Source organism: Podarcis melisellensis (assembly GCF_964234715.1).
Source record: "Podarcis melisellensis genome assembly, chromosome: 10".
In the NCBI taxonomy this organism is placed as follows: Eukaryota; Metazoa; Chordata; class Lepidosauria; order Squamata; family Lacertidae; genus Podarcis; species Podarcis melisellensis.
The window spans coordinates 27,294,004-27,319,606 of record NC_138542.1 but is presented as its reverse complement, the minus strand read 5'-3'; the positions used below and the strand labels follow the sequence as shown (position 1 = coordinate 27,319,606).

At 40.3% G+C, this 25,603-nt stretch overlaps 1 protein-coding gene across 4 annotated transcripts in view; it reads left to right on the top strand.

Moving 5' to 3' along the window:
• The window catches only part of ADAMTS20 (ADAM metallopeptidase with thrombospondin type 1 motif 20), a 77,561-nt gene that overhangs the window by 25,001 nt on the left and 26,957 nt on the right, over nucleotides 1–25,603 (top strand). For 3 of the 4 annotated variants that reach the window (XM_081928909.1, XM_081928908.1, XM_081928910.1), the window contains exons 7-28: nucleotides 486–526; nucleotides 781–886; nucleotides 1,817–1,963; nucleotides 2,853–2,994; nucleotides 5,609–5,713; nucleotides 8,469–8,614; nucleotides 10,077–10,258; nucleotides 10,355–10,491; nucleotides 11,362–11,479; nucleotides 12,214–12,309; nucleotides 12,605–12,771; nucleotides 12,877–13,006; nucleotides 14,443–14,569; nucleotides 14,876–15,086; nucleotides 15,381–15,545; nucleotides 16,145–16,309; nucleotides 16,762–16,884; nucleotides 16,997–17,104; nucleotides 17,872–18,036; nucleotides 18,285–18,575; nucleotides 19,660–19,821; nucleotides 20,691–20,867. In XM_081928909.1, coding sequence (XP_081785035.1) covers nucleotides 486–526; nucleotides 781–886; nucleotides 1,817–1,963; nucleotides 2,853–2,994; nucleotides 5,609–5,713; nucleotides 8,469–8,614; nucleotides 10,077–10,258; nucleotides 10,355–10,491; nucleotides 11,362–11,479; nucleotides 12,214–12,309; nucleotides 12,605–12,771; nucleotides 12,877–13,006; nucleotides 14,443–14,569; nucleotides 14,876–15,086; nucleotides 15,381–15,545; nucleotides 16,145–16,309; nucleotides 16,762–16,884; nucleotides 16,997–17,104; nucleotides 17,872–18,036; nucleotides 18,285–18,575; nucleotides 19,660–19,821; nucleotides 20,691–20,867 — 3,211 coding nt within the window. The remainder of the gene's footprint in view (nucleotides 1–485; nucleotides 527–780; nucleotides 887–1,816; nucleotides 1,964–2,852; nucleotides 2,995–5,608; nucleotides 5,714–8,468; nucleotides 8,615–10,076; nucleotides 10,259–10,354; nucleotides 10,492–11,361; nucleotides 11,480–12,213; nucleotides 12,310–12,604; nucleotides 12,772–12,876; nucleotides 13,007–14,442; nucleotides 14,570–14,875; nucleotides 15,087–15,380; nucleotides 15,546–16,144; nucleotides 16,310–16,761; nucleotides 16,885–16,996; nucleotides 17,105–17,871; nucleotides 18,037–18,284; nucleotides 18,576–19,659; nucleotides 19,822–20,690; nucleotides 20,868–25,603) is intronic. The other variant, XM_081928911.1, reaches the window with a different exon arrangement.

Genomic DNA, 25,603 nt, shown 5'->3' with positions numbered 1-25,603 from the left:
ATTACTATCCCTGTTCCATAACATTACTGCATAGAAATACCATTGGGCCCTCTTAAGCTTTGTGTGAACAATCAGGATTAAGAAGAGGAGGAGGAGGAATTTGCAAATAAGAGGGAAGGGATATTGACAAGGAATGCATAAACCCCTGATCTGCTTCCGGTCTTAGTCTAGTTGAGGATTGGCTGATATTACACCTGTAAACATGTGGGGCATGTTCTTTTGGAATTTAGTGCCATTGATCTTAATAAAAAATATGTATGCTTAGGGTCACAGCTAGGCCCCTTGATCCCAAGGTGCTGCTTTACTCCAAGTACATCTTTAAGAACTAGTCAAATGGGGCACTTGCCCATTAAAACCATTGAAATTTTAATGAAAGAATTCCATTTGGGAGGGGGATTCAGAAAAGTATGTATAGGTATCTGGAATATGTTTTCCCTGTTGTTTTTAAGACTGAAATTTTCATAGAAAACCTTTGTTTCTTTAAGGGAAGATATCTGCAGAGCTAGAGAAAAATGTGACACTTTAGGTAAGTTAAAGCAAAAAGATGACCATACCATCTTTCTGCAAATAAAAACAATTGTTGTTTTAAATTGTAAATGAGTATTTAATGTAATTTATCTTGTTTTGTAAACTTTTTGAACATATTTTGAACCTTTTCAAGCATATGGTTACATGATGATAAATATCTGGATCACAGTCCTAGGCCTGCATTTGTCTGTGAAGACAACACTGCTGCTATATAACCTGTTTTGCAATCGGGTAACAAATTCCATTTTATAGGTTTAGCTGAACTGGGTACAATGTGTGACCCACTGCGTAGCTGTTCCATCAGCGAGGAAAATGGATTAAGTGCTGCATTCACAATAGCACATGAACTTGGACACGTGTAAGTCTTGTCTTTTCTACCAAGTAAATCTTGCATTTGCCTTACATAGGGGACACAGTATTTTTATTTTTATTTTGCAGGGAAGCCTCTGCATGATTGGCTGAAAAAGCATGAGCTTGCAAGGAAGTGCTGTATTTACATACTAATACTTAGCATTCATATAGCAGTTTAGACTCTAAAGTTGGGAGTGTTCGTAGTGGTTCATATACAGTACTTTATCTTACTGATTCCCAACAAGAACATCGTAAGATATCTCGTGTCATTGCAAGTGGCGTTGCTGAGAATAGCTTGAATCTTGGCCTTCTGGTGTAAATTAGTATCATATCTTGGCCACTGTGCTACTCTAGGTTATCATCAAAACCTGGCATATTTTGAAATGAATTTAAGTAGTAGACGGCAGTAGGGCAGCAGTGCTCTTCTGACCATTGGTTGCATTGCTGCTGCTTACCAGGAAGTAGAGTGGGAGGAGCAAGGCTAGTGAGACGTAAATGCACTGGTGGGAGCAGTAGAGTGATTCCGCAGTGTGTTTGTACTATGCCAATCTTACCATTGCCTCCTCCCCACTTTTACCTCCTGATAAGCAGCGGCAACGTGACTGGCCAGTGGTCAGGTGAGCGCTGCTGCCCCACCATGCTGTTGTGTAGGAATTTGCCAGAATATGATTGTGTTGAGACTCGCCTGTGTCTTTTCACTTTCTGCCCCAAATATGCACAGCTCTTACTCTTCAATATCTTCATTCCCAGTTTCTAAAAACATTGCTGAGATTCAAATTATATATTTCCATAGGTGAGTTGTTGAAAAGGCAAATAACCCCATTATATTATTTAAGTGCTGTCATAATCAATGAGGCGATGCATCAGTTTAATGTTTGCTCGTATCGTTATTGAAAAGTAAAAGGCTATTTCTGAATTTGTTTTGTATTTGTATTAGGTTTAATGTTCCCCATGATGATAGCTTTAAATGTAAAGAAGTTGGGATTAAACATCAATATCATGTAATGGCCCCGACTTTAAACTACCATTCAAACCCATGGACTTGGTCAAAATGCAGTGAGAAGTACATTACTGAATTTCTTGAGTAAGTATGGTTCCAGTCCAGCCACCTTCTGCATATGTTTAGCACATGGACGTTGTAGTGGTGAGCATTTGTGTGATTTCTCTGTCATGCAGAATTTCAACCCTTAACTTTATTAAAATAGGTGTTAAATGAGGGGCAGGGGGAGAAAGAGAAAAGCTTCAAATAAATTAACATTTTGGGGTTTCCTTACAAAAGGTAAAAACAATTCATCATAGTTTAGAACACAACTATATTACATTTGAACATGTGCTTATTTTGTGTCAGAACATAGGTTATGCATCAATTCACAAACCCAGAGTTGATTTCTTGTAATAGCACTGCATTAAGTTGAATTCTTTAATAGCAGTGCGCCATAGCAAATCAACCCCAGTCCTAAAATTTATTTACAAAGTGTAATGGTTATATGGGGTTGCTCGTGCGTAAGTTGCTGCCACTCCTGGCTAGGTTGCCTGGTTAAACCTGTTCCTGGCTGGACAGCCCTTCACTTCGTGGCTGTTTCAGTCGCTAGCAGAATCCGTCAGTGGGCGTTTCTTGAACTTCTTCCAGCAAAGAAGTTCTTTGACACCAAGTCTACGCCTACTTTCCCTGTGCGGAAGTCTTCTGCGCAGGGTGGGTGTGGGTAGCGGAGGACCCGTGCTCTCCCCGCTGGTCTCCGGCGAGGAGTCCTGGAGCCCCTTGCCGATTCCCCCATCTGCCCCCCTTTATCCCTGGTGTTACGCTGATTTCCTTCCCCAGCCGATGAGCTCCCTCTCTCCCTGCTGGGCCCTTCTCCGGCATCGCTTGGGAGCCTTGCCTCCACCTCTGGCTCCGATGTCAGTTCCCGGACACAAAGTATGTTTGAGTCAAAAGCAATGGGTCGTTTAAGAGAAGTTCTGTTTGTTTATTATAGCACTGGTTATGGGGAATGCCTTCTTGACAAACCAAATGGAAGAATCTATGACTTTCAATCTCAGTTGCCTGGTTCCCTCTATGATGTGAACAAGCAGTGTGAGCTTATGTTTGGACCTGGGTCACAAGTATGTCCTTACATGGTAAGTTACGTAATGCAAAACACAATTTATAATACTTGCATAACACTTCAAAACTTGGCTGAAATTATCTTGAAATCCTGAGAAGATGGTTGAAAATGTTTTTGGCACCCCCCTTTAATTTGTAATTCCTTGTTTCCTTTGCTATCCTTGAAAACACATGTATCCTGCATTTTAGTGCCATACCACAAGATTTCTATTAGCTTTTAATTGTTTCTTTTGTTAGTGACCCAGGTAATGGAGGAGCTAGAAATAAATATTTAACAACATTTAATGAATACTTTTAATGGAAACAAAATACATCAACTCTGTTAACTCAGTAATCGGTAATAAAGGAAGGTTAGCAGCAAGATAAAAGAATGATAAAATAAATAAAATGATAAAGTAGCATCTTTAAAAAATGTTGCCAAGGTAGAGGTGTTCATTCCTCTGCAAAGGACAATATTCAGAAGAAGTAAGATATTGCTTGAAATGCAGTATCGAAATAGAGTTTGATAGTAAAGGGGCAGCAAATTCACAAAAGCTAATCTAAAAGTAACCCAAATGTATTTTGTGAATAGTTCTTAATCACACTGAGCTAAGAAAGAGACGTATTATCAGATACATAGATTTGTCCCTTCCTTCCTCTTTCCCCTCCTTTGATTCCAAAATGGAATTTAAAGTTTACCTAGTGTAGTTCTTTGGATCTTAGCTCAAGGCCAAAAGTTTATAATGTAAACTTTATTAATAACAGACCAGTCCTACCAGATTGGGGGACTGAGTGGTTACTGTCATATCCAAAATAATAATAAAAAATGGACTCACTTTGCCTGACAGAATGTGGAAGAAGCATATTTCATCCCCTGCTTCTTCTGTTGAAACTCCTGTTGGTCCCACTGGGGAGGGGAAATAAGTATCCCAATCCCAAAGTGGAGTACTTCATTATTTGAGGGCATGTTAGAAATGGGAGGGCTTTGGATTAAATCCATTTACCCTCAGCACATCCCTGATATGCCCATTCTCCCTCCAACCACCATTGGAGCAGAGACAGCTGTTGTGGTTTCTGCAACTGCAACAAACAGGTGAACCACCTGCTTTGGCCATGGAGAGGAAGATCCCCCAAACTCCTATTCACTTTAGGATAGCCATAGAATTGTACCTTTAGTGGGCTGAGTATCTTCTAACATGACCATTTAGAGATTTCTTAGCCTCACTCACCACAAGATTACCGTATTTTTCGCACGATTGGACGCACCGGACCATAGGACGCACCTAGTTTTTTTGGGGGAAATAAAGGGGAAAAAATTTCCCTTTATTTCCCCCCCAAAAGCAGGTCAGGGAAACCGAACCAGGTCGAGGAACAGCGGGATAGTGGCGCTGCGCCTCCCTGCTGTCCCCTAAGCTTGTGGGGCTGGCTGATGTCTGCCTGGCGCACGGGGCGCTCTACTTCAGCGGGCCCCACCCGCCGGGTGGCAGGCTGCTATCCACAGCGTGGGGAGCCCTGCGGGGAACTCTTGCAGGGCTCCGCACGCTGCGGATGTCTGCCCGGCACGGTGGCAGGCTGCTATCCGCAGCGTGGGGTGCCCTGCGGGGATCTCCTGCAGGGGTCCCCACGCTGTGGATGTGTTCCCGAAGTGCCGGGTGCTCTGTTTTCAGGGCACCCGACGCTCCGGGAAGCAGGCTGCTATCCGCAGCCTAGACACGGCTAGCGGAGTGCTAATCCCGAAGCTTGGAGCGTGCGGAGCTCAGCGCGCCCCAAGCTTCTGGGTGCCGGCAAGGTCTAGACGGCTAGCGGAGACCTTGCCGGCACCCAGAAGCTTGGGGTGCGCTGAGCTCCGCACGCCCCAAGCTTCGGGATTAATGCAGCGCTCCGCTAGCCGTGGGGTCTCCCACGGATAGCGGATAGCTTCCTGAAGCCTGGAGAGCGAGAGGGGTTGGTGCGCACCGACCCTTCTCACTCTCCAGGCTTCAGCGAAAGCCTGCCTTCGCTCCATAGGACGCACACACATTTTCCCTTGCTTTTTAGGAGGGAAAAAGTGCGTCCTATGGTGTGAAAAATACGGTATATTTGGCAGGCAGATATCTAAGTACAAAATACATGTGGATCATGTTCAAGATAAATGGTCCATGTTTCAAACAGGGCTTTTCACTTTAAAATGTAAACAGAACCACAATCTTTTCTTGGTTGCTCCTTCAAAGTATTTGAAGACACATTTAAGAATGTTTGCACGCTTCATTTTTAATTCAATATATTTGAATATTGGTGTTCGAACTCAGGACACATGGGTGGTATCTAATGATATACTTTTGCTGGTGCAAGGACTTCTGGCTGTGGAATAGTTCTGGCTCCAGTCCCTTCTCTCCCACAACTGTTCCGAGAGTTCTCACAACCCTCCAGAGCAAATTTTGGGGACGGTGCCTTATGCTAAGGGATCTACTTTGGGATCTACCAAATATCTACCACCCAATATTCTGTAAAACATCCTTCTCCTTAGGTTGCATTCTTCCAGACACCCTTGGGGTTGTTCCCAGTTGACAACTAGGTCTGGCCTGTAGCTTAAAACCAAAACATAGTTTAAGTTGGGGATATTGCATCTATAGATTGATGAAAAATAAGTGTATCCTGTTTGTTTGGTAGAAACAATGCAAACGTTTGTGGTGCACAAGTGCAGAAGGCATTCATAAGGGTTGCCGTACACAGCACATGCCTTTGGCCGATGGAACAGAATGTGGCCATGGAATGGTAAGATTTCTTTTCCACGTCTACCATTTCCCTTTCCTTAAATCACTGGCTTTCTGTCCACATCTAGATCTATCCTTATCTTGAAATGTCTTCATGCCATCCCTTATCTCTCTGCTGTTACATCCATATATATATACCAATAATACTGAAAGAAATCAATCTTGATTTTTCATTAGTGGAGTGCATTGCTGGAGGTCTCCTCTGAATGAAAACTGTGATGTAGAAGGCAATTCTGAATTAACAATTCAGAACGTATCTATGCTTCCATTGGAGGGAAACAGTATCTTATTTCCTGCTGTAATCCGTTTTTCCACTAGAAGGCAGCCATTAAACCCATCAGAAGTTTAGATGTAGTGCAAAGCAATCTGGCCTAGTGTTTCCCTGTACCCAGTCCAGACAATGGTAGAGACATGTGACATAAGAGTCCTTACACTGGGTAATCAGACCAAAGACCTATTTCGTCCAGCATCTTCTTTCTCACAGTGGTGCCAATGGGAAGCCCACAATAGCCCTCTCATTCTGTTGTTGTCCCAGTGAATGAATGTCTCTGAACACCAGTAGCCTTTGGTATGTGGAGGCATCAACTAGATTTCAGAGGCATCCTATTCCTATAGCATCCTGAAGGTAGTCTACAGCCCTCACGAGTGGCAGTCGTTAGCAGCGTTATATTCCAGGGACAAGTACAGTGGTACCTCAGGTTACATACGCTTCAGGTTACACACTCCACTAACCCAGAAATAGTGCTTCAGGTTAAGAAGTTTGCTTCAGGATAAGAACAGAAATCGGGCTCCGGCGGCGTGACGGCAGCAGGATGCCCCATTAGCTAAAGCGGTGCTTCAGGTTAAGAACAGTTTCAGGTTAAGAACGGACCTCCACAATGAATTAAGTACTTAACCCTAGGTACCACTGTACAGGGGCTAATCTCCAGCTGATCTCCTCAGCAACAAAAATGGTTGGAGTGACTGTGGAAATATTTTCTCTAAGCTCAGGCTGTCCCTATATCTTGCTGTGTTCTGAGGTGCATGGCTAGAATAGAGGGATGGTTTCTCTAAGGAGTTGAGGTAGTTGGCAGAGTGGGAAAGCAATTGCTGTGTTAAAGCCACTGACCTAATCGCCAAGGGGGGGGGGAATCCCATTGCCCTTTCCTTGTATCCAGAACAGACAGTGGCTGATTTATGACTGGAATTTACTGTGGGAAGTACATAGTTGTTCTCACAGTAGATAACATTTCATAAAGTTTTTTCCTGTGAAATACACTAAACAAACCTAAAATCGGGGTACTTGCTTCAGTAATGCCCTGTAGCAAAAGGCATTATTATCACAGCTTTAATTATCAGTGGAGATGGCTCTTCTTACCCTTTAATTTGGACTCCTATCTTTGCATTTGTGCTCATGGATTACAAGTCTTGCGTGCAGTGCTTGATATATAAATAATAAAATAAGTATATCTGAAGCACAAGCACTGCTAGGTTGAAGAAAAACTGTATGACACGAACATCTGGGATGGGTCTGGTGTGTAATTTTTCTACTGTGACTTCATCTTGTTTTTTCTGTAGAGATGCTGCACAGCATAAAAAACTGATACATCTTTATCGAATAAGCTATTAAATCCCAGATGTTAACATGGGCTTATTCCAGTTCTATGGAAGTGGCCATATTAGTACAATATTTCTAGGTTTAATTTCAAACATTCCAGAATCGTCTTTCCAGGCAAATATAAAACTAACTCCACTTTTATTTCATGTGCTACACAGTTCGCTCTCAGGTATCATGCCATATTATCCTGTCCACTCTTTTAAGATCAGAAGGTGAGGCCCCTCTCTGTGTCCTGTTGGTTTCTACAGCCACAGCAGGCGCTCTAACTTTCTAATGGTTTGACTTTACCCCCAATGGCACACTCTTGCATTGTCTCTGAAGACAACTTGATGCCTACAACCAAAAGTTGAAACAAGTTGGGGTAAGGGGGGAATATTCTCAGTGGCTGCAGCTAGACTATTAGTTGGGGCCATACCAGTTGTAGTCCAGCTATAGCTGGAGGTCACCATGTTGGCACCCCTGATTAAAGGTACCTTATTTGCCCCCTGCCTGGACTGGCATGGTTGCATAAGGCCTCCATCGTTTACTCACATGCTATGGGTAGATTGTGTGGCTGCACACCATACTGAAAATAAACCCCTTAATTTGGAATGAAAGCAGGAAATCTATCCTGTCTGAGTGGAAAATGAAAAAGTTTCTACAAGTGCTATGAAAACAGCTGGTTTTCTTATTGTCCCATGTTTCATAGGAACAAATCCATTGTACATAAACACTAGTTTTACACACATAAACTCCTTTAGTCTGTTGCATATTGGAGGCCCATCTTATTGCACATGTTTTAGGTTTGCTTTCTATTCTGATCAGCATAAATTAGGGTTCATGCTTATCTCTTTGCACAGTGTATGTGTAAAAATATCAGCTGCCAGATTTTCTGATGTTCTGAATGAAAGATACTAGGAGCAGATTGCTTTTGAATTGTTAGACATCTCATTTAAATGCATAAAAGAAAGCTTAGATGCTGAACTTTCCAGATTGTTAATAGTATTTTGAAAGTAAAATTTGTTAAATAGTGTTTAAATGACACAGTAATCTTCTAACACCAATTTGATTTTCTTTGATATCAATTCCTGTTCTCCTATTTGATTATCAGAGTCTGTGCACACTGAATTAGTTTTTTTTCTAATTTTGATGATTTTTGTTATGTTTGTTAATTGAACAGCATTGCCGGCATGGGATTTGTGTAAGCAAAGAAAAGGAAAAGCTCCCTGTAGATGGAGAATGGGGATCCTGGGGACCCTACAGTTCATGTACCAGGACATGTGGAGGTGGCATCAAAAGCGCAACCAGACTGTGTAATCGGCCAGAGTATGTGTTTTGTTCTTCATTTTAAATATATGTCCATTGAGACTTTGTTTACTCTGCTTAGTCCTCTGAAAGCAATAATAAATTAATAGCAGGTTTCCATAGCATATCAGATAATGACATACTGTTTAGCCTTTCCATTATCACTTGAAACCACCTACTTTACCTGGAAGGAATTGCTACTTGCCACATGTGAACAGGTGAGTGGTGGACCGCAAAGCTTGTTTTCAACCCCTTAGGCCACACAACAGATGCTATTAATCTGGAACCCAATTTTATTGTTCTGTTTAGTTAGATGCAGGCAGGCATGGCTGTTTGCCTCTGAGTTCTTAAAAACACATGACTATACTTTGGTAAAAGGTAAAGGTGACTATGGGATGAGGCACTCATCTTAGTTTAGGCCGAGGGAGCCGGCATTTGTTCGCAGACAGCTTTTCAGGTCATGTGGCCAGCATGACTAAGCCGCTTCTGGCACAACAGGACACCATGACGAGTGCCAGAGCGCATGAAAACACTGTTTACCTTCCCACTGCAGCGGTACCTGTTTATCTACTCGCACTGGTATGCTTTCAAACTGCTATACTTTGAATCATCTATCAAGAGTAGCATGCCTGTTCGAGCTCTTAAAGACACATTACCATACTTGGATCATAATTTCTATGTGTCTTTTGAAATTTAAAGGCAGAAATTATAAATAGTGCATTACCCAAAGCCAAATGAAACATAAGCTATCTTTATTGTGTATATTGTAATAGTTGGTTTGTTTAATCCTGGCATTTTGGCAGTGGATAGTGAAGCCTAAGAATAATGTGGTGGGGTTTGTAAAAATTCATGCTTATGCAATGATGACATTTTATATTTAATTCCCATTCACTTTGCAATTGTATAAATGGCTTCCCACCATGATGCACATTACAGCTGTTAAGCTGTGTTAAATATTCTTGCTTGCAATGTGTTTTATTACCTATTGAAAGCTGCTCTGGAAATTTTTAATTGAAAGGCTGTGTGTGTGTGTGTGTGTGTGTATTCAAATAAACGAAAATCACAGCAGTGTAGTTTAGTTCTGAAAATATTGTTTATAGTGTTGTGATAGAAGTCTGTTAAAGCTATGCAATGGTGGCCATCACCTTAAGAACTTAAGAAGATCCTGCTGAGTCTGGCCAATGGCCCATCTAGTCCAGCATCCTGTTTTCACAGTGGCCAACCTGTAGGAAACCCACAAGGAGGACCTGAGCACAAGAGCAGTCTTCCTCCCTGTCATTTCAAGCAACTGGTATTCAGAAGTATCACTACCTCTGCAGGCAAAGCCTAGCCATTGATAGCCTTCTCCTTCATGAATTTGTCCAATCGTCTTTTAAAGCCATCCATGTTATTTAGATTAAATCAGTAAGATCTCTTTGGAAAGTTTGTTTTGAATGTGACTGTCTGTCTCTGCTTAACATGCTTGCAATGCAATTTTCATTAGGCCAAAGCATGGAGGACAATACTGCGTTGGCCGCAGGATGAAATTTCGATCCTGTAATACTGATTCATGTCCCAAAGGCAGAAAAGATTTTCGGGAGCAGCAGTGCTCCGAGTTTGATGGTAAACATTTCAACATCAACGGGCTAACATCTACCGTGCGTTGGCTTCCAAAATACACTGGCAGTAAGTAATGAGAAACTTCCTCTTTAAACTAAATATTTATTTGCGTAAAATTTCACATGTGACAAAAAACATACTTGGCTTTTTTTGTCCCAACAGTTTCTACGAAGGATCGCTGTAAGCTTTTTTGCCGTGTTTCTGGCACAACATCCTACTATCAACTGAAAGACAGGGTTGTTGATGGTACTCCATGTGGAACAGACACTCATGATATATGTGTGCAAGGCTTATGCAGGGTAATTGAGTTCACTAAAACAACACAAATCTTTTTGGAAACTGTTTGAGAGCAGCAAGGAGTTTTGTGGTGCCTTAAAGTCCTAACATATTTATTATGGCATAAGCTTTCATGAACTATAGCAGATGTCATATGTGTGCATTGTTGGGAGGTGGAGTTGTAAACAGCGAGAGGTCAGAGGGAAATGAAAGATAGAGAAGTACAAATAGTGCTAAAAACAGTGGTCATTAGAAAACAAACACCCAACCTAGTTGGAGTTGATAAAACTGACATCCTGAAATTGGTATTGTGAACTGTTGCCCACAAAATCAAGTTCATAGGGAGCTTCCTGATCACACACACAAACATACATGTACAGCAATGTCCATATGATGTTGTCATCATAAAAATGCCAGTCCACACACTTTTTCATATTAAACCTGAATTTTCCCTGAGCATGGAAAATCCAATTAATAAACAAAAAAACATTTGCAGACAGATGATGTGTGTGATGACACGTTGGTGGGTGTTTTTTATTGCCACACCCCCGTTTCTGATTGTTCCTCCCCTGAGCACAACCTCTCCATTTGTTTCGAACACGCTCCTAGATACAATCCAGCACACCTGTGCTTTTCATATTTTGTTGTTGTAACAGACTTGAATTAGAAGTATGGTTTTGGTGTGCTCGTTTGTTTGGAAATCTTCTTTTATAGACTAGTAAAGCTAGTCATTGTTGCAACACAGCACCAAATGCATTATTGATTATGAGAATTGTTAAATGAATTATTACTTGCAAGGTGTGAGGAATGAGAGGTTAAAATGAGCAATTTGAATTACCTGTAAATTGAATGCTGTTGCATGTACTTAAAAACATTTTGACATGTTTCCATAGCAAGCAGGCTGTGATCATGTGTTAAACTCTAAGGCAAGGCGAGATAAATGTGGAATCTGTGGTGGTGATGATTCTTCATGTAGAACTCTTGCAGGAACTTTCAATAGCGCTCATTATGGTATGTTTCTTGATATCCATCTATCTATTTACATATTTAATTGCATATGACACTGGCTTTCATATGCCAAACAGATTCTCAAGTTTGATTTTGTGTGTGTGCAGTCAGCTGTGTTTTTCTAGTAGCGAATTCAAACAATTCAAAATTAAAATAATAAATATTGGCATTAAATCGTTTTTTCTACATTCCACAATGCTGTCCACTATGCCAGACATATTTTCCTTTCAAAAAAGGCTGTAATTTCAAACCCCTATATTATAATATTTTTTATTTCTAACATCACTTTCATTTCATTCCCAAACCCAGCTACAGAAAGGAAAGCTGTTGGAGTGTTATGAGCAAGTTTAGTATAGTGCCACATATTTTAATGGTTTAAATCAGTAGTTCGAAACTTTTTTCAGACCTGGGGCCCACCTTTAACCCAAACATGCATTACCAATGCTGTGTTTTTACTTGTGAGATACATAATTTTCTTTTTCTTATTTTGTCTTTGTTGTTATGGCTTGTGATTAAGATAATTAATAAACAAAGCAATATTATATAGGGAATAAATTGTTTCTGTTGCTCCTTGGAAGTGATTATCTAGCGGTAACTTGTTATTCTGGCAGGGGACAAAAACAAACAAACCAAAAAGCTGCTTTAATTTCTCTTCAGGTTTATCACTTCTCTTGGGAAGTTTATTGTTTACAAGCATAATCTTTCATAGGATTAATTTAAGTTTAATTATATTCTAGGCTATAACATTGTAGTAAAAATTCCCAAAGGAGCAACAAACCTTGACATACATCAGCACAGCTATTCAGGGAAGCCAGAAGACGACAACTATCTTGGTAAGTGTTTCAGATAATCCATTACTGGCTTTATTCCCTATGAGAAATCCAACAGCCCTAAGACTCTCTTGAACACCTTTGCATAATATTACTATAAGCTGACTCAGTGGTATTTTACCATGTTCAGTGGTATTTATCAGATTAATTCTTACAATTAATTGAATCTTGGAATTTGTTTTAATGTTCCATATTGTAATTCCCTAGCAATATTTAAATCATTACCAATGTGCAAAATGCATGTAAGTATGAAGGAAAGATGCACTAATGGTGATTGTTTCTGTTAATGTTGTTATAGCATTATCCAACACTCAGGGGCATTTTTTCCTGAATGGAAATTTTGTTGTGAGCTTGTCTAAAAAAGAAATCAGTATGTACGGAACTAATTTTGAGTACAGTGGGTCAAACAACACAGTGGAGCGAATAAACAGCACTGGCCAGCTGGAAGAGGAGATTCTTTTGCAGGTGAATCTTCAATATGTTAATTAATAGTACGCATTTGCATTTTTTTATGCACCAGGAGTGAGGAAAAATTCATTGAAAAACAGTTTTTAAAACATCTTTGTTTAGGTGTTGTGCGTAGGGAATTTATACAACCCCGACATTCGCTACTCATTCAATGTTCCTGTAGAAGAAGGCCAGGATCTGTTTATATGGGACCCCTATGGGCTTTGGCAGGACTGCAGCAAAATGTGTCAAGGTATTGTCGTTTCCTTGGTTGATGTGATTTTTAAGATATTTCAAAATTTCTTGTTGTTAACCTGCTATAAATTATATTTATTTCTCTTTCACCTTGCTGTGGTTTGATCATGGAAGTGTGTGCGAAACATAGTTTTGTGTAGGTCGCAACTTGGTAGACCGTCTTCATAATTTTCCTAAGATTCACTGTTTAAAAGCAAGGAAATTCTGATTTTAAAAACTTTGGAACAATGGAAAAATAATCGGAAATGATGCTTCTACTAGATGGGGACAAGTAAAAGAGGATGCCTTCACCCTTGTGTGGCTTCCTTTTATTACATATGCAAGACAGCAACACAATCCCCCTGACAGCATGTAGACTGATATGGCTAAATTGACCCAGCACCCCCCACCCCCTCTCATACACAAACAAAACACTTTGTGATTCACTGAATGCAACCAACTGTGCTCTGGGTTTCCCAGCATCTCTACCACCAACCAAAACAAACAAACAAACAAACAGACAGACAGACAGACAAATAAAGAACCTCTAGACACAAAAGATTGAAATAACATTATCCCCCCCTCTTTCTCCCCCTCTCACTCACCAGTTCTTTCCTCCCAACCTCACAATGCTTAACAGAGCAATGTCTCACCCCAAATGTAACTGGCCTGTAGAAAAGATCTTATGAATTGAAAACAGAGATGTTGTATGTACCCTTGTTATCCATGAGAATCTTTCAATGAAAACAAATTTAAAAAAATAAAAATAAATAAATGACATTTCTAGTTCAGTATACCAAGAAGCTTAGGGAGAAGCTCCCATCTTTATGAAATGTCCATGCAAGAAAATTTGCATTTTGTGAATGCTGTCCTGTTCATAACTAAGTTGCAAATTATATGTACGATCCCTGTGTTTTGGTGTTGTGCTAAACTACTAGTGTGGCAGGAATAGAGTTGAGCCTCTCACTTTCACACTTCTCCCTTCCTCCTCAAGGCAAGACTGCAAAGAGATGGGCAGCTTTCACTGGTTTTAATTAACTCCAGTTTAGTAAGTAATTCAGTCCTAAAATGTGGTTGATGTTAACCAATGTTTGTTTAAACACAACAGCTTCATAACTCACAGGTTGGTGTCTGTTTCAAACAAACCATAAGTAAGATTAACCACATATTGGGCTCAAATAATATGACAGGCTGTGTTTAATTCAAATGGAGCTGAAAACTTCTGAATCGAACTCCTCATGGCTACCTCAGTTTTATCAATGCTGAGTCTCCTCCCTGATGTTGGAGACTGTCAGCTCTCTGAAGTGAACAAGGAAGGTAGATGGGGAGGGGAACTAAAATGTTTATTGCAAATTTTGATGAGATTAAGCTTTGATGAGATTAAAGCCTGAAATAAAATCTACTTTCATCCTGTATAAATCTCATCTTTAACTTTTTCTAAACCTTTTATTTAAGGTCTTCACAGGAGGAAGGTTACATGCATACGAAGGAGTGATCATTTGGTGGTCTCTGACCAAAGATGTGAGCATATAACCCGTCCCACAGCCGTAACAGAACAGTGTAATACAGAATGTGAATTAAGGTATAAACATTTATCAAATTGTATGACTAGATTAACGTTAACTCAAACTGTTACATATTCTGGATTTCCTTTTGTGTTCCACAAACTCATTTAATTCACTGTGTTTGGATTTTTTTTTATATGATTTCCTTAAGTGTTTAAAAAATTCCTTGAGTTTTTGTTTCTTGCATTGAATGATTACAAATAATAAAAAGTAAGCTTAATGTTTGTTTGTTTGCTCCCCATTCTATTTGAAGACCTTCATAATTTAGGTTACCTTTACACACTAAAACATATTTAGTTTTATATAATAGTTTATACTTATAGGTGGCATAACACTGGCAAAAGTGAGTGTTCAACTCGGTGTGGCCCGGGGTTTCGATCTTTAGACATCCACTGTATGAAGTACTCTGTTTCAAAGGGACTGAGTGTTCCAGTGGATGATAAATACTGTGCTGATCAACAGAAACCACCAATCCGAGAACCCTGTCATGGAGACTGTCTTCTAACAAGCTGGCATTACACAGGATGGTCCGAGGTACAGATCTAGAACCTTCCTATGATTCGCTTTTGCATTAAAAAGTGTCCTGTAGCCTCACTGTATTTTCTGATAAGCAACAGAAAGCTCCATTCGTGTGTAAACCACCGGCTGTTTTCGAACATAAGAATTTTTTTTAAGCATTCATTCAACAGTTTATAACAACCGCAGAACAAGATGCTAAATCTTTTCCAGCCCAAAGCATGCATTGATGTATATCTGTGCTTCTATTCCTTAACACACACTTGTTTATTTTATAATAATAGGTTTCTTGTCTTTTCTCGATTAAACCAGTGTTCGAGGAGTTGTGGACGAGGTGCGAGAACCAGAGAAGCTTTTTGTATGAACAACTTTGGCCGCCGGCTGGCAGATAGAGAGTGTCACGAACTTCCAAAGATTATTACGGAGAGCTGCAACGAGTTCTTGTGCCCCAGCTGGACCACTAGTGATTGGAGCGAGGTAATGTGTGCAGATTGACTTCACTGTTTTGAAGCCATTAAGCCCTTTCCACTCGGTGCTAAGGATACTCAGAATGCCAATAGGTCTCTTATTGCCAGAGATTCCTGGTGAACTGCGCCTTTAGGCTGAGTTTGGAGTTCTCATCATCCTAGGATCCCTTCTCAACTTAAATTCCTTTTGCCCAAACTCATTACTTACCCAGCTCCCACTCCTCACTTAAAATCAATATATTTCATAATTCTGTGGGCTGGACAGTACATTTTAGGTTGCCATGGATGGGAGCAAAGCTTGACTCACATTTAAAAGTGGCAGTGGCAGGCACCCACCTCTAAAACAGCTGTCAGACACCTGGCAGGGAGTGGCATGATAGGTTTGCTGATTTTTGTGCTTTTAACATAGGTTTAACATGCTATTAGTGTGAGGAACTTATAGCGGGTGATAATAAAAGTTAGGATTTTTCTTTTTACTTATGCAGATTTTATTACTTTGTTTGTTACTTCCAAGAGCCTTGTTGGAGGAGGAGATGTAATATAAAAGCTGCATGAATCAATCAACAAATAACACTCAAATCCTTTTACCATCTCTGATACTCTGCCTAGTGTCCTGTGACTTGTGGGAAGGGAATGAGGCATCGACAAGTATGGTGTCAACTGAATGACGAACAACTGGAAAACGTTTTCTGCAATCCAAACTCTATGCCACATTCAGTGACAGCATGTGAACTTAATGAATGTGCAGCTTGGCAAGTGGGACCCTGGGGAGCAGTGAGTACATAGAAGTCCTTACATAATATTATTTTCAAGCATTTCACCACTAAAATGCTTCTTCTTAAACCATTTCTGTAAAGACAGGGGGACAGGTACACTGAGGTTAACGATGCTCCAAAAAATCTTTATTACAGCCTAAGTCTTTGTACATGGCCTAAGAATATTTGATGAAAGACTTTGAGGATCAGGTGGAGAACTTGACAAACAGGCAATGGAGGAACTTATGGGAGAAGAGAATATATATAGAGAGAAAGAGAACCAGGAGATAGAGAGCTCTAAAGGCAAGAGCTAGAACCTTCAAATTCATTCAAAGCAGTATAGGAATCCATTGTAGAAATTTAAGAAGAGGAATACATGGTTAGCAACAGTTGGAACTGAAGAATTTTCCATTTATCTCTGTGGATCCTAAGTCTAATCTGTTCTATCTTTATGGAATTGTTTGTGTTTAGTGCTCTGTCACATGTGGGCATGGGTATCAAGTGCGTGCAGTCAAATGTGTTGCTAGCATTTATGGAACTATTTTGGACGATAACAGAGAGTGCAGCGCTGCAATTCGTCCAGGAGACAGCCAAGTAAGCAAAACAAGTATTTAGAGAAAGTGCTGTGAAAAAATAACAATTAAGTGAGTTTTATTCTACCCTACCAGCCATCTCATGTTTCCAAAATGTACTTTGTCACCTTTAGGAATGTGAAATGGCTTCTTGTCCAGAGACCATCAAGCTGTGGCCAACATCACTTCCTGTGATCCAGACTGATAAAGCGGCTCAGTGGAGATATGGATCATGGACTCCAGTGAGTGATGTTGCAATGGTGCAATCAAACATGCATTTTCCTTCTTTATTTCACAATTACTTAAACTTCTCCATTTCAAAATGTAAACTGGGATAAGGATAAGATCCTAAGAATTGTCTTCTCTTGATATGAAAAAGAGATGAAAAACTCCTGCATCGCTTTTCGGCAAATTAATTTAGCCCATTTGTTTTGCAACGTTTATAGTACAACATTATGCATTTGTTTGCTGGTCTTATCTCTTGTTTCAAATTGTGCACCATGCATAGGACACCTTGTCCCCAGGAGCAGAATAATGGGTAGGCAGACTAGTTGTGGGTTAAAAAAAAAAAACAGGCTGCAATTTACAGCAAGAACATGGGGTTGACTTGGCATGGGGCAAGGATCAGTAATAGAACAGCCCACCTGCTGTCCGAGTAAGATGGGTCGTCCTGGTCAGGGTCCTTTGTTCCGGTTGGGGTTCAAGCAAGGCCACTATAAGAAGTCTTGTTGTGCAGGATGGCTTACCTTGACAGCTGCAGGGCTAGGGAGTCAAGTGCTAACAAATGGCACCATAATGAAAATAATCTAGGTAAACTGCCAACTACACAGTGACATTCTTGACTTCATTGAATATTTGGCAGTATTTGACCATAGGCGCCCAGCTGACTAGCATGCCATCCCTAACTAAGGAACATACCCTAGCTACACTTAGGGAAGGAGAGGTTTCTTCACTCTGGGTCCTGAGTATGTTCCTGTTTGGTTAGAACAGTTTTGGTCTGTCTTTGCAGTGTTCCGCATCTTGTGGGAAGGGGAACCACGCTCGTTACGTAAGCTGCCGGGATGGTCATGGCAGAGTAGCAGAAGAATCATTTTGTGCACATTTGCCACGACCCGAAGAACTTTCAAGCTGCTTTAGTCCCTGTGGTGTTTGGCAATCTGGAAGCTGGTCACCTGTAAATATTACTCTTTTTCCCATTTCGTTTTTTGTTTTCCTATTTTATATTAGAACGCCAGTGTACACCTAGGTAGAAAGACTTCCTATGTTTAATTTCTGGTGAGGCATGCGTAGAGTTGCTTTGACCCTTGCTCCACAAATGTAGATAATTGTTAATTGCAATTTTTAAAAATAATTGTTAATCATTGGTTATCACTTTTTCCTGTTACGTTGTGTCACATAAATGTTGGGTTAATTTTTGGTCAGTGCACAGTTACATGTGGTAATGGAATAGTAACAAGGCAAGTTGTCTGTGTCAACCACCATCAACAAATTGATGAGAATTACTGTGATCCCGAAGGCCACCCTGCAAAAGAACAAGAATGTAACATGCCACCCTGCCAGCCAGTTTATCACCACAATCCGGATACACGTGAACATCCAAACCACCAGGATTATCCTCCAATACACAAGGTCCATGATTCACATGACAATGTAAACTCAAGGAATCACCACTCTCCTCAAGGAAACCAGTGGAGAACAGGACCATGGGGAGCAGTAAGTAAATCATTGTCTGTGTACATTTTTCTGCAAACATTTGATGATGATGATGATGATGATGATTACCCCACCCATCTGGCTGGGTTTCCCCAGCCACTCTGGGCAGCTCCCAACAGAAAAAAGGTGATAAAATATCAAACAGAGCTGCCTTCATATATCTTCTAAAAGTCAGATAGTTGTTTATTTCCTTGACATCTGATGGGAGGGTGTTCCACAGGGCAGGCACCACTACCGAGAAGGCCCTCTGCCTGGTTCCCTGTAACCCCACTTCTTACCGTGAGGGAACCGCAAGAAGGCCCTCGGAGCTGGACCTCAGTGTCCAGGCTGAACGATGGGGGTGGAGACACTCTTTCAGCTATACTGGGCCGAGGCCTTTTAGGGCTTTAAAGGTGAACAGATCTTGCTGCCGTTCACTTTTTCCATCCTGTAGGTCCCTGATCCAGAGGTGTCCACATGCAAACTGTCAACACATATACTGTAATCTTCCTTACATGTTTCCCTTCCCTCACTGAACACCACAACTATATATAACCCTGATGTTATATTTTAGGTGCAAACCAGGTTCTCCTTCCTTGCTCTAAACTGAAGGATGGCATAGTGTGAAAATACAGTCTTCCAGAGAGGAGATTGCTGCCACTTTGCTCCTCCTATAGACCTGCTGCTGCGGTGCAGCTGTGAGCTAAGCCATGGTTGTACTTTGTGTGCTGTCTGAACCCAAGCTTGTACTTTGTCTACTCCATACAAACCACAAACTGTAAGCCAAGAGCAAGCCTTTGTTGCAGCTCCTGGTTTGTCTGAAGCACCACAAACCTCATGCCTGAATTCAGTTGGCACACTTAGCCAATAATAATAAGTTTTTATTTGTATCCCGTCCTCCCCTACCGGAGCTGGGCTCAGAGCGGCTCACAGCCACCACAGCAGATGCAGGACCAAAGATGGAGCAAAGGGACTCTGATCTCATTTCCTCGACCCAACACACCTGTGTGTATCCACTGCGTTTTGTGCTAAGTGTGAACTGGATCATTGTATTCTTTTGGTATTCACACAACTAGGGCAGCATATTGTGTTTATTGCCTCCTAGTGCTCAAGTACTTGTGCTGGTGGATTTCACCGCCGGGTCGTGGTGTGCCAAGATGAGGAAGGAAGAAGTGCTAGCTTCTGTGATGAAGCACTGAAACCACCTGACTCCAGCCATTGCGATTCTGGTCCCTGTCCAAGATGGAACTATGGGGACTGGGGAGAAGTAAGATGATTAGACTCCATTTGGTTAAAAAAGAGTATTTATTTCTATTAATGCTTTCTAACTTACTATTTGATGTTAGACAAATTCCACGCAGCATTATGAACCCAGCAATATAACATTTGTTACCAATTTAGTCCATTTTCTAGACAAACCCAGCCCTGGTTCACAAGTAGGGAATGAGAATGAGGCTGACTTGCAGATGTTTTAGCATAGTAAAGAAACGTTAATTTCACTGCTGTCTGTTGTATTTTTAACAGTGGATATTCCATCTCATTTCCAATAATCCACCCCCCCCTTATCTTCTTCTGTTTTCACCTGTCATTTTGTGTCATGCTTCTCAAATATCTATGTCTTCTTTATTGTACGCCTTTTCTACAGGTATATAAAACAGGCTGCAACTCACTACACTTGCTGGGAGTAAACCCATTAGACCCATATAGGCTTCCTCTTTTAGCTAGTTCTTTTTTGAAAAAGCATTCTATGGTAATACTCATAGTAGTTGTTCTTAGACTGTTGGGCTAGGACCTGGGGAACCAGGGTTTACATTTCCACTCACCCATGAAGTGACCTTGGATCAATCACCTTGTATCAGCCTAACCACGTAAGAACAACGCTAATATAGCTATTTTCCTTACAAAAAAAACACCAGTTCTAGATAACCAGGCAGTATACACATTTATGTAAAAGAAATGGCTACACCAGTTTTGTTTTCCTCATATGGAAAGGATAAGCCCAATGAATGCCACACACAGCTGATTGGAATAAGGAATACAGATGTCTTTGATAATTAAAATTATTAGCAATAAACTACAGGCTCTTCTTGATAACAGTGCCATTCATGAAAATGCTGATCTGTATTTAACTTCCAGTGTACTCAGACATGTGGCGATGGAATAAAGACACGACTGGTGATCTGTCAGCTTGCAAATGGTCAAGTGCTGAATGATCAAAACTGTGAACTGTTAGAGAAACCACCTGAAAGAGCACAGTGCAACATACATGCGTGTCCTGTTGAAGTTTCATGGCATCGTGGACCATGGAAATCGGTACGGTAGTATTCACTATCATGTTTATTTTACTTTCTTCCTTTCCCCTTTGCCTTTTTGTTTATTAAGTAGAAGTTTTGTTTAAATACAAGAAGAACAGTGCATTCAGCATGCATTTTGTATATGTAGTTTGCTACTTGGTGTAAACCCCTGTAACTGCTGCATTGCTACAAGCCTTGGAAGTGGCTAGTCAATGGTGGCAATTTCAGTGACTCTAATAGAAGTCAAGTTGATGCTTTGTACACTCTAGGGTGTGGGAACAAACATGTAGGTTTCTGATCATCAAGAGTGACTAAGCTTTTTGTTACTAACTGGTTTTGAAGACAACGAAAAGGGGGACTTGTTTAAAAGTCAGCGTAAAAGTCTATAATGTTTTCTACATATTTATTTTTGTACATAGAAAATAATGAACACTCTTTGTTGTGTATATAGCTGGCTTGCCTTATATTCAGTAATGTATACCATGCCATCCATACAGTGTGTGATAAAGACTCATATTTGTTGGCTACAGAAATATGTATAATACTGCATTGTGTATAAAATACAACAGCCTTCATTTTATGGTTCAGATAGATTTTGATTTGAAGTTATAAGCATTAGTCTGCACATGTCTAGGGATTGTGTCCCCGCCTCCCCCCCCCCGTCTTATTTGTGTGTGAGTAAGGATATTTAAAGTATCTATTCCTGGTTTGTACAGACTGCAGTTGCCTGAGTTCAGATGAAATGGGGAAAAAATGGTTTAGAACAAACCAATGAGATTTAAGTCTCCTCCCTTCACACACAAAGGGGAGAGCAACAAGGCATGTTTTATTGTTGTGTTTGAACAAGATCACACCTTGGTTGTACCAAAAACATACATAGCTATTGCCATTGATGCTTTCACAAGTGCCATTCCCCTCCCAAAAAATGTGAATTATCCAGCCAAAGTTAAGCAGTTAATGGGCTTATCCATGCTTACCACACAGGTTTGCACTTTCCCAGTGTGTGCCCAAGTGCTATTTTCCCTCAGGAAAACCCAATCTTTACCACTGAATTGGAGCAAACAGCACTTCAGGTTTTCTGCAGATTGCCATTTGCTCCGATTCAATGGTAAAGAGCAGGTTTTCATGGAGAAAGTGCTGGGGCAAGAAACAAAAGCGCTCAGACACTCAGACTTGGAAAGTTCAGACCTGTGCGGAGCTAAGGTAAGCATGGATGAGCCCTAAGTAGGTTGTAGTTAAAGATGCTTGAGTCATGTTCTTAGCATAATCACAATACTATTATTTTGGGAGTAGAATTGGATAGTGGGAGTTACTGGATAACAGAACAACACTGATTAGTCTAGCTAAGCAGATCGTGCTGGAAAACTCACTGCATTTATTAGAAGCCTCTGGTTTTATTAACAACAATTTTGCAAGCAAAATTGTTCAGCATTCTCTTTAACTATGTCAATATCTATCAGGTTAATACTATAATATCCATTTGCAGTTATTTTTCTTCCGCTGTTTCGAAGTCAATTTTATAAAGAAATATTTTATATGCCCAAAAATATTTAAGTAATTCTTAAAACCTTTTCATGCTGCAAATAGAACTTTCAATCTAAAGCATACTGAACATTCAGCACCAGAATATTTTGCAAAGCATTTCCATGCTTAAATTGCACTCATTACAATTGTAAAATTGTAAAATTAAACTCTGGCTGAATTCTCTCCATTTGAATTCAGTGGTGCTAAAGATGTGTCTGGGTCATACCTCGTAATATTTATTTTCCTTAATGACTCTCTGAAATGGTAAAAACTAATGATGTTGGAACTAATGCATGAATATGCCAGTAACCCAATTAGCGAGGCATGGATTCTAGAACATAAATGAAAATAAGATCAAGACATGGCAAAGCCGCCAGTACTGGAAAGAATAATAGTTTTACTCAGTTAAAAGTAAATGCAATAGAAAATTATTTAGGCTCTAAGTTTATTAGAATATGTGAAGCTACTTTTGTCTTCATTTGTAGCTCCAATACCCTCTCATGTGAATGGAAGTAACCAACCAACTTGGTGAAGCTGTGAACTTCTGTATTTACTCCTAGATGGGTTTCTGTTCTCTCTCATAAGGCTTTATAAGTGAACTGACATTTTTATCCTAAATGCATTAATTCAGCAGTACATTGGGCTGGATCCAGAGCAAGTTCATTGCATTTGGGCTCCATTAAAATCAGTGGGAAGTTAGTCATGATTGCTGAGAGCCAGTGTGGTGTAGTGGTTAAGAGCGGTAGTCTCGTAATCTGGTGAACCGGGTTCGCTTCCCCGCTCCTCCACATGCAGCTGCTGGGTGACCTTGGGCTAGTCACACTTCTGTGAAGTCTCTCAGCCTCACTCACCTCACAGAGTGTTTGTTGTGGGGGAGGAAGGGAAAGGAGAATGTTAGCCACTCTGAGACTCCTTTGGGTAGTGATAAAGCGGGATATCAAATCCAAACTCCTTCTCCTCGTGATATTTCTCCTTGTTGTCAGTGGGGTCCAAGTGCAACTAACTTGCTCAGGATGTAACTAATTCTGTTTATTGAAATTATGTACAAATAAGATTTACTGTGCAGTTTTTAGCTTCCTTTTATTTTGTAGATCAAGAAGCAGTAGATATTATCAATCCTCTTCTGTGTTTATATATTTCAACCCCTTTCACCATTACGTCAGGGGCCACCATCTGTTCTTGGCTTCAGTAGTCCTTGGAGTCAGATGAAGTATATATAAGTAAAAGAATATTTATTTGACCCGTGTTAATGTAAAGATGGAATTTTCTGTCATAAAAGTGCCTCCACTCACTTATTATAGTGCCTGAAAGTATTTATATTTTTAATAGTCTTTTATATTAAAAGGGAAGTCAGGATCTTGCTTTCAAAACCAACTACGTACTTCTTCCTCTGCTGCTGAATATTGTCAAGCGTCAGAATACCTCATTACTGATATTTGTCCAATGATTTGTTTACTAACTTCAGTCTTACTATACGCTGATTGCTGATTTTATTTAATGCTTTGGGAGAAAAGAATGATCTGCCAGTGTCTGACATAATTCATACAATGAAATCAAAAGACTCTAAACACTTGACACTCCATCCAGCGCATAATTGTGTTGAAAAAGGAGAACAAAATAGACATTTCTAAAATTCTCAAACAAGTTTAATGTGTTGATTGTATTGTTGTTGTTGTTATTGTTTAAAAATGTCCATGTTAATGTTCTATTACCTTGTAGTTAACAGAATAAAATAATAAATAATAATTTATGTCTGATAATTTAATTTAATTATATGGATACTACTTGGTGTCTATGCAAAATAATTGCTTTTTGATTTAATTGTTGTGTCATTTGTCTTTCGTGGCTTCATAATTGTTAATAATTAAATGTGCTTTTATTAATTCATCCTTTGTTTTTGGATTGCTGTTTGGAATTAACCATTGATGTGGAAGTGTTTTATATGACAATAAATGTGCTGTTCTTCAGTGCTAATGCTTTCATAGGGGAATAATTGTTACAACACCCTTAAATAATTAAAGATTGAAATATTGTAGAGTTTGTCATGGCCTTTATGTGTGGACTTATATTATCTATTATCAAAAATATATTCTGAACCAGAAAGACACTTAGCGCTTGGTGGAATCTAGGTACATTCCTTTCTGTGTCAGAAAGAAAAATACCTCAGGTAGGAGGAAATCATTCCATAACTACTAAAGTTTCATGGCAGTTTGAATCCTTTAACCAATGTGATCTAGAACAAATACTATTTCAGTATGACTGTGTCATTTCAATCAGGGCTGGTTCTACCATTAGGTGGAGTACAGTAGACGCAGGTCGCACTGTGGTCTAAACCACTGAGCCTCTGGGGCTTGCTGATCGGAAGGTTGGCGGTGTGAATCCTCGCAATGGAGTGAGCTCCCGTTGCTCTGTCCCAGCTCCTGCCAACCTAGTAGTTTGAAAGTACATCAGCGCAAGTAGATAAACAGGTACCACTGTGGCGGGAAGGTAAACGGCGTTTCTGTGCGCTCTGGCTTCCGTCACGGTGTTCCGTTGTGCCAGAAGCAGTTAAGTCATGCTGGCCACATGACCCAGAAAGCTGTCTGTGGACAAACGCCAGCTCCCTTGGCCTGAAGCAAGATGAGCGTCGCACCCCATAGTCGCCTTTGACTGGACTTAAATGTCCAGGGGTCCTTTACCATTTAGACATCTCAAGTAGTAGGTTTTGGGTGTTACGAAAGAGAAAAAATACAAATTGTTATCAAATTAATATGCAATTGTCATTGACCACAAGGGAAGGGGAAAGGTGGTATTTTTCTGCCTTTGGCACTGAAGTAACTATATTAACAGCTAATACGGATTAAATATGCACACTAATTGTGGTGTACTTTGGCCACATTCTTATGTCACAAGTAACTAGGGTTGCTGGTGTAACATGGTTTATTGTGTGCAGACACACTATTTGCTTACTCCAGCTTCGTTACTCCTCTGACACAATTGGGAGAACCAAACTTGGCTTCTTGTTATAACCAAACCCAGGGTTGTGCAAGCCATGATTGCTAGCCAGCCTTAAACCGTGGTTTGTTCCTGGCTTCCAAACCTGGCTTGTTGGAGTGCAACATGCTTTGATCTTAGGTTTGGATGTAATGGGAGGTTGAGCACAACCATGTCTTACTTTGTTTCTCTACTCATTCCTGGGAAGGAATGAAGCAGGAGTGATAAACTAGGAAGTTTCTTATGCACAACAATCCA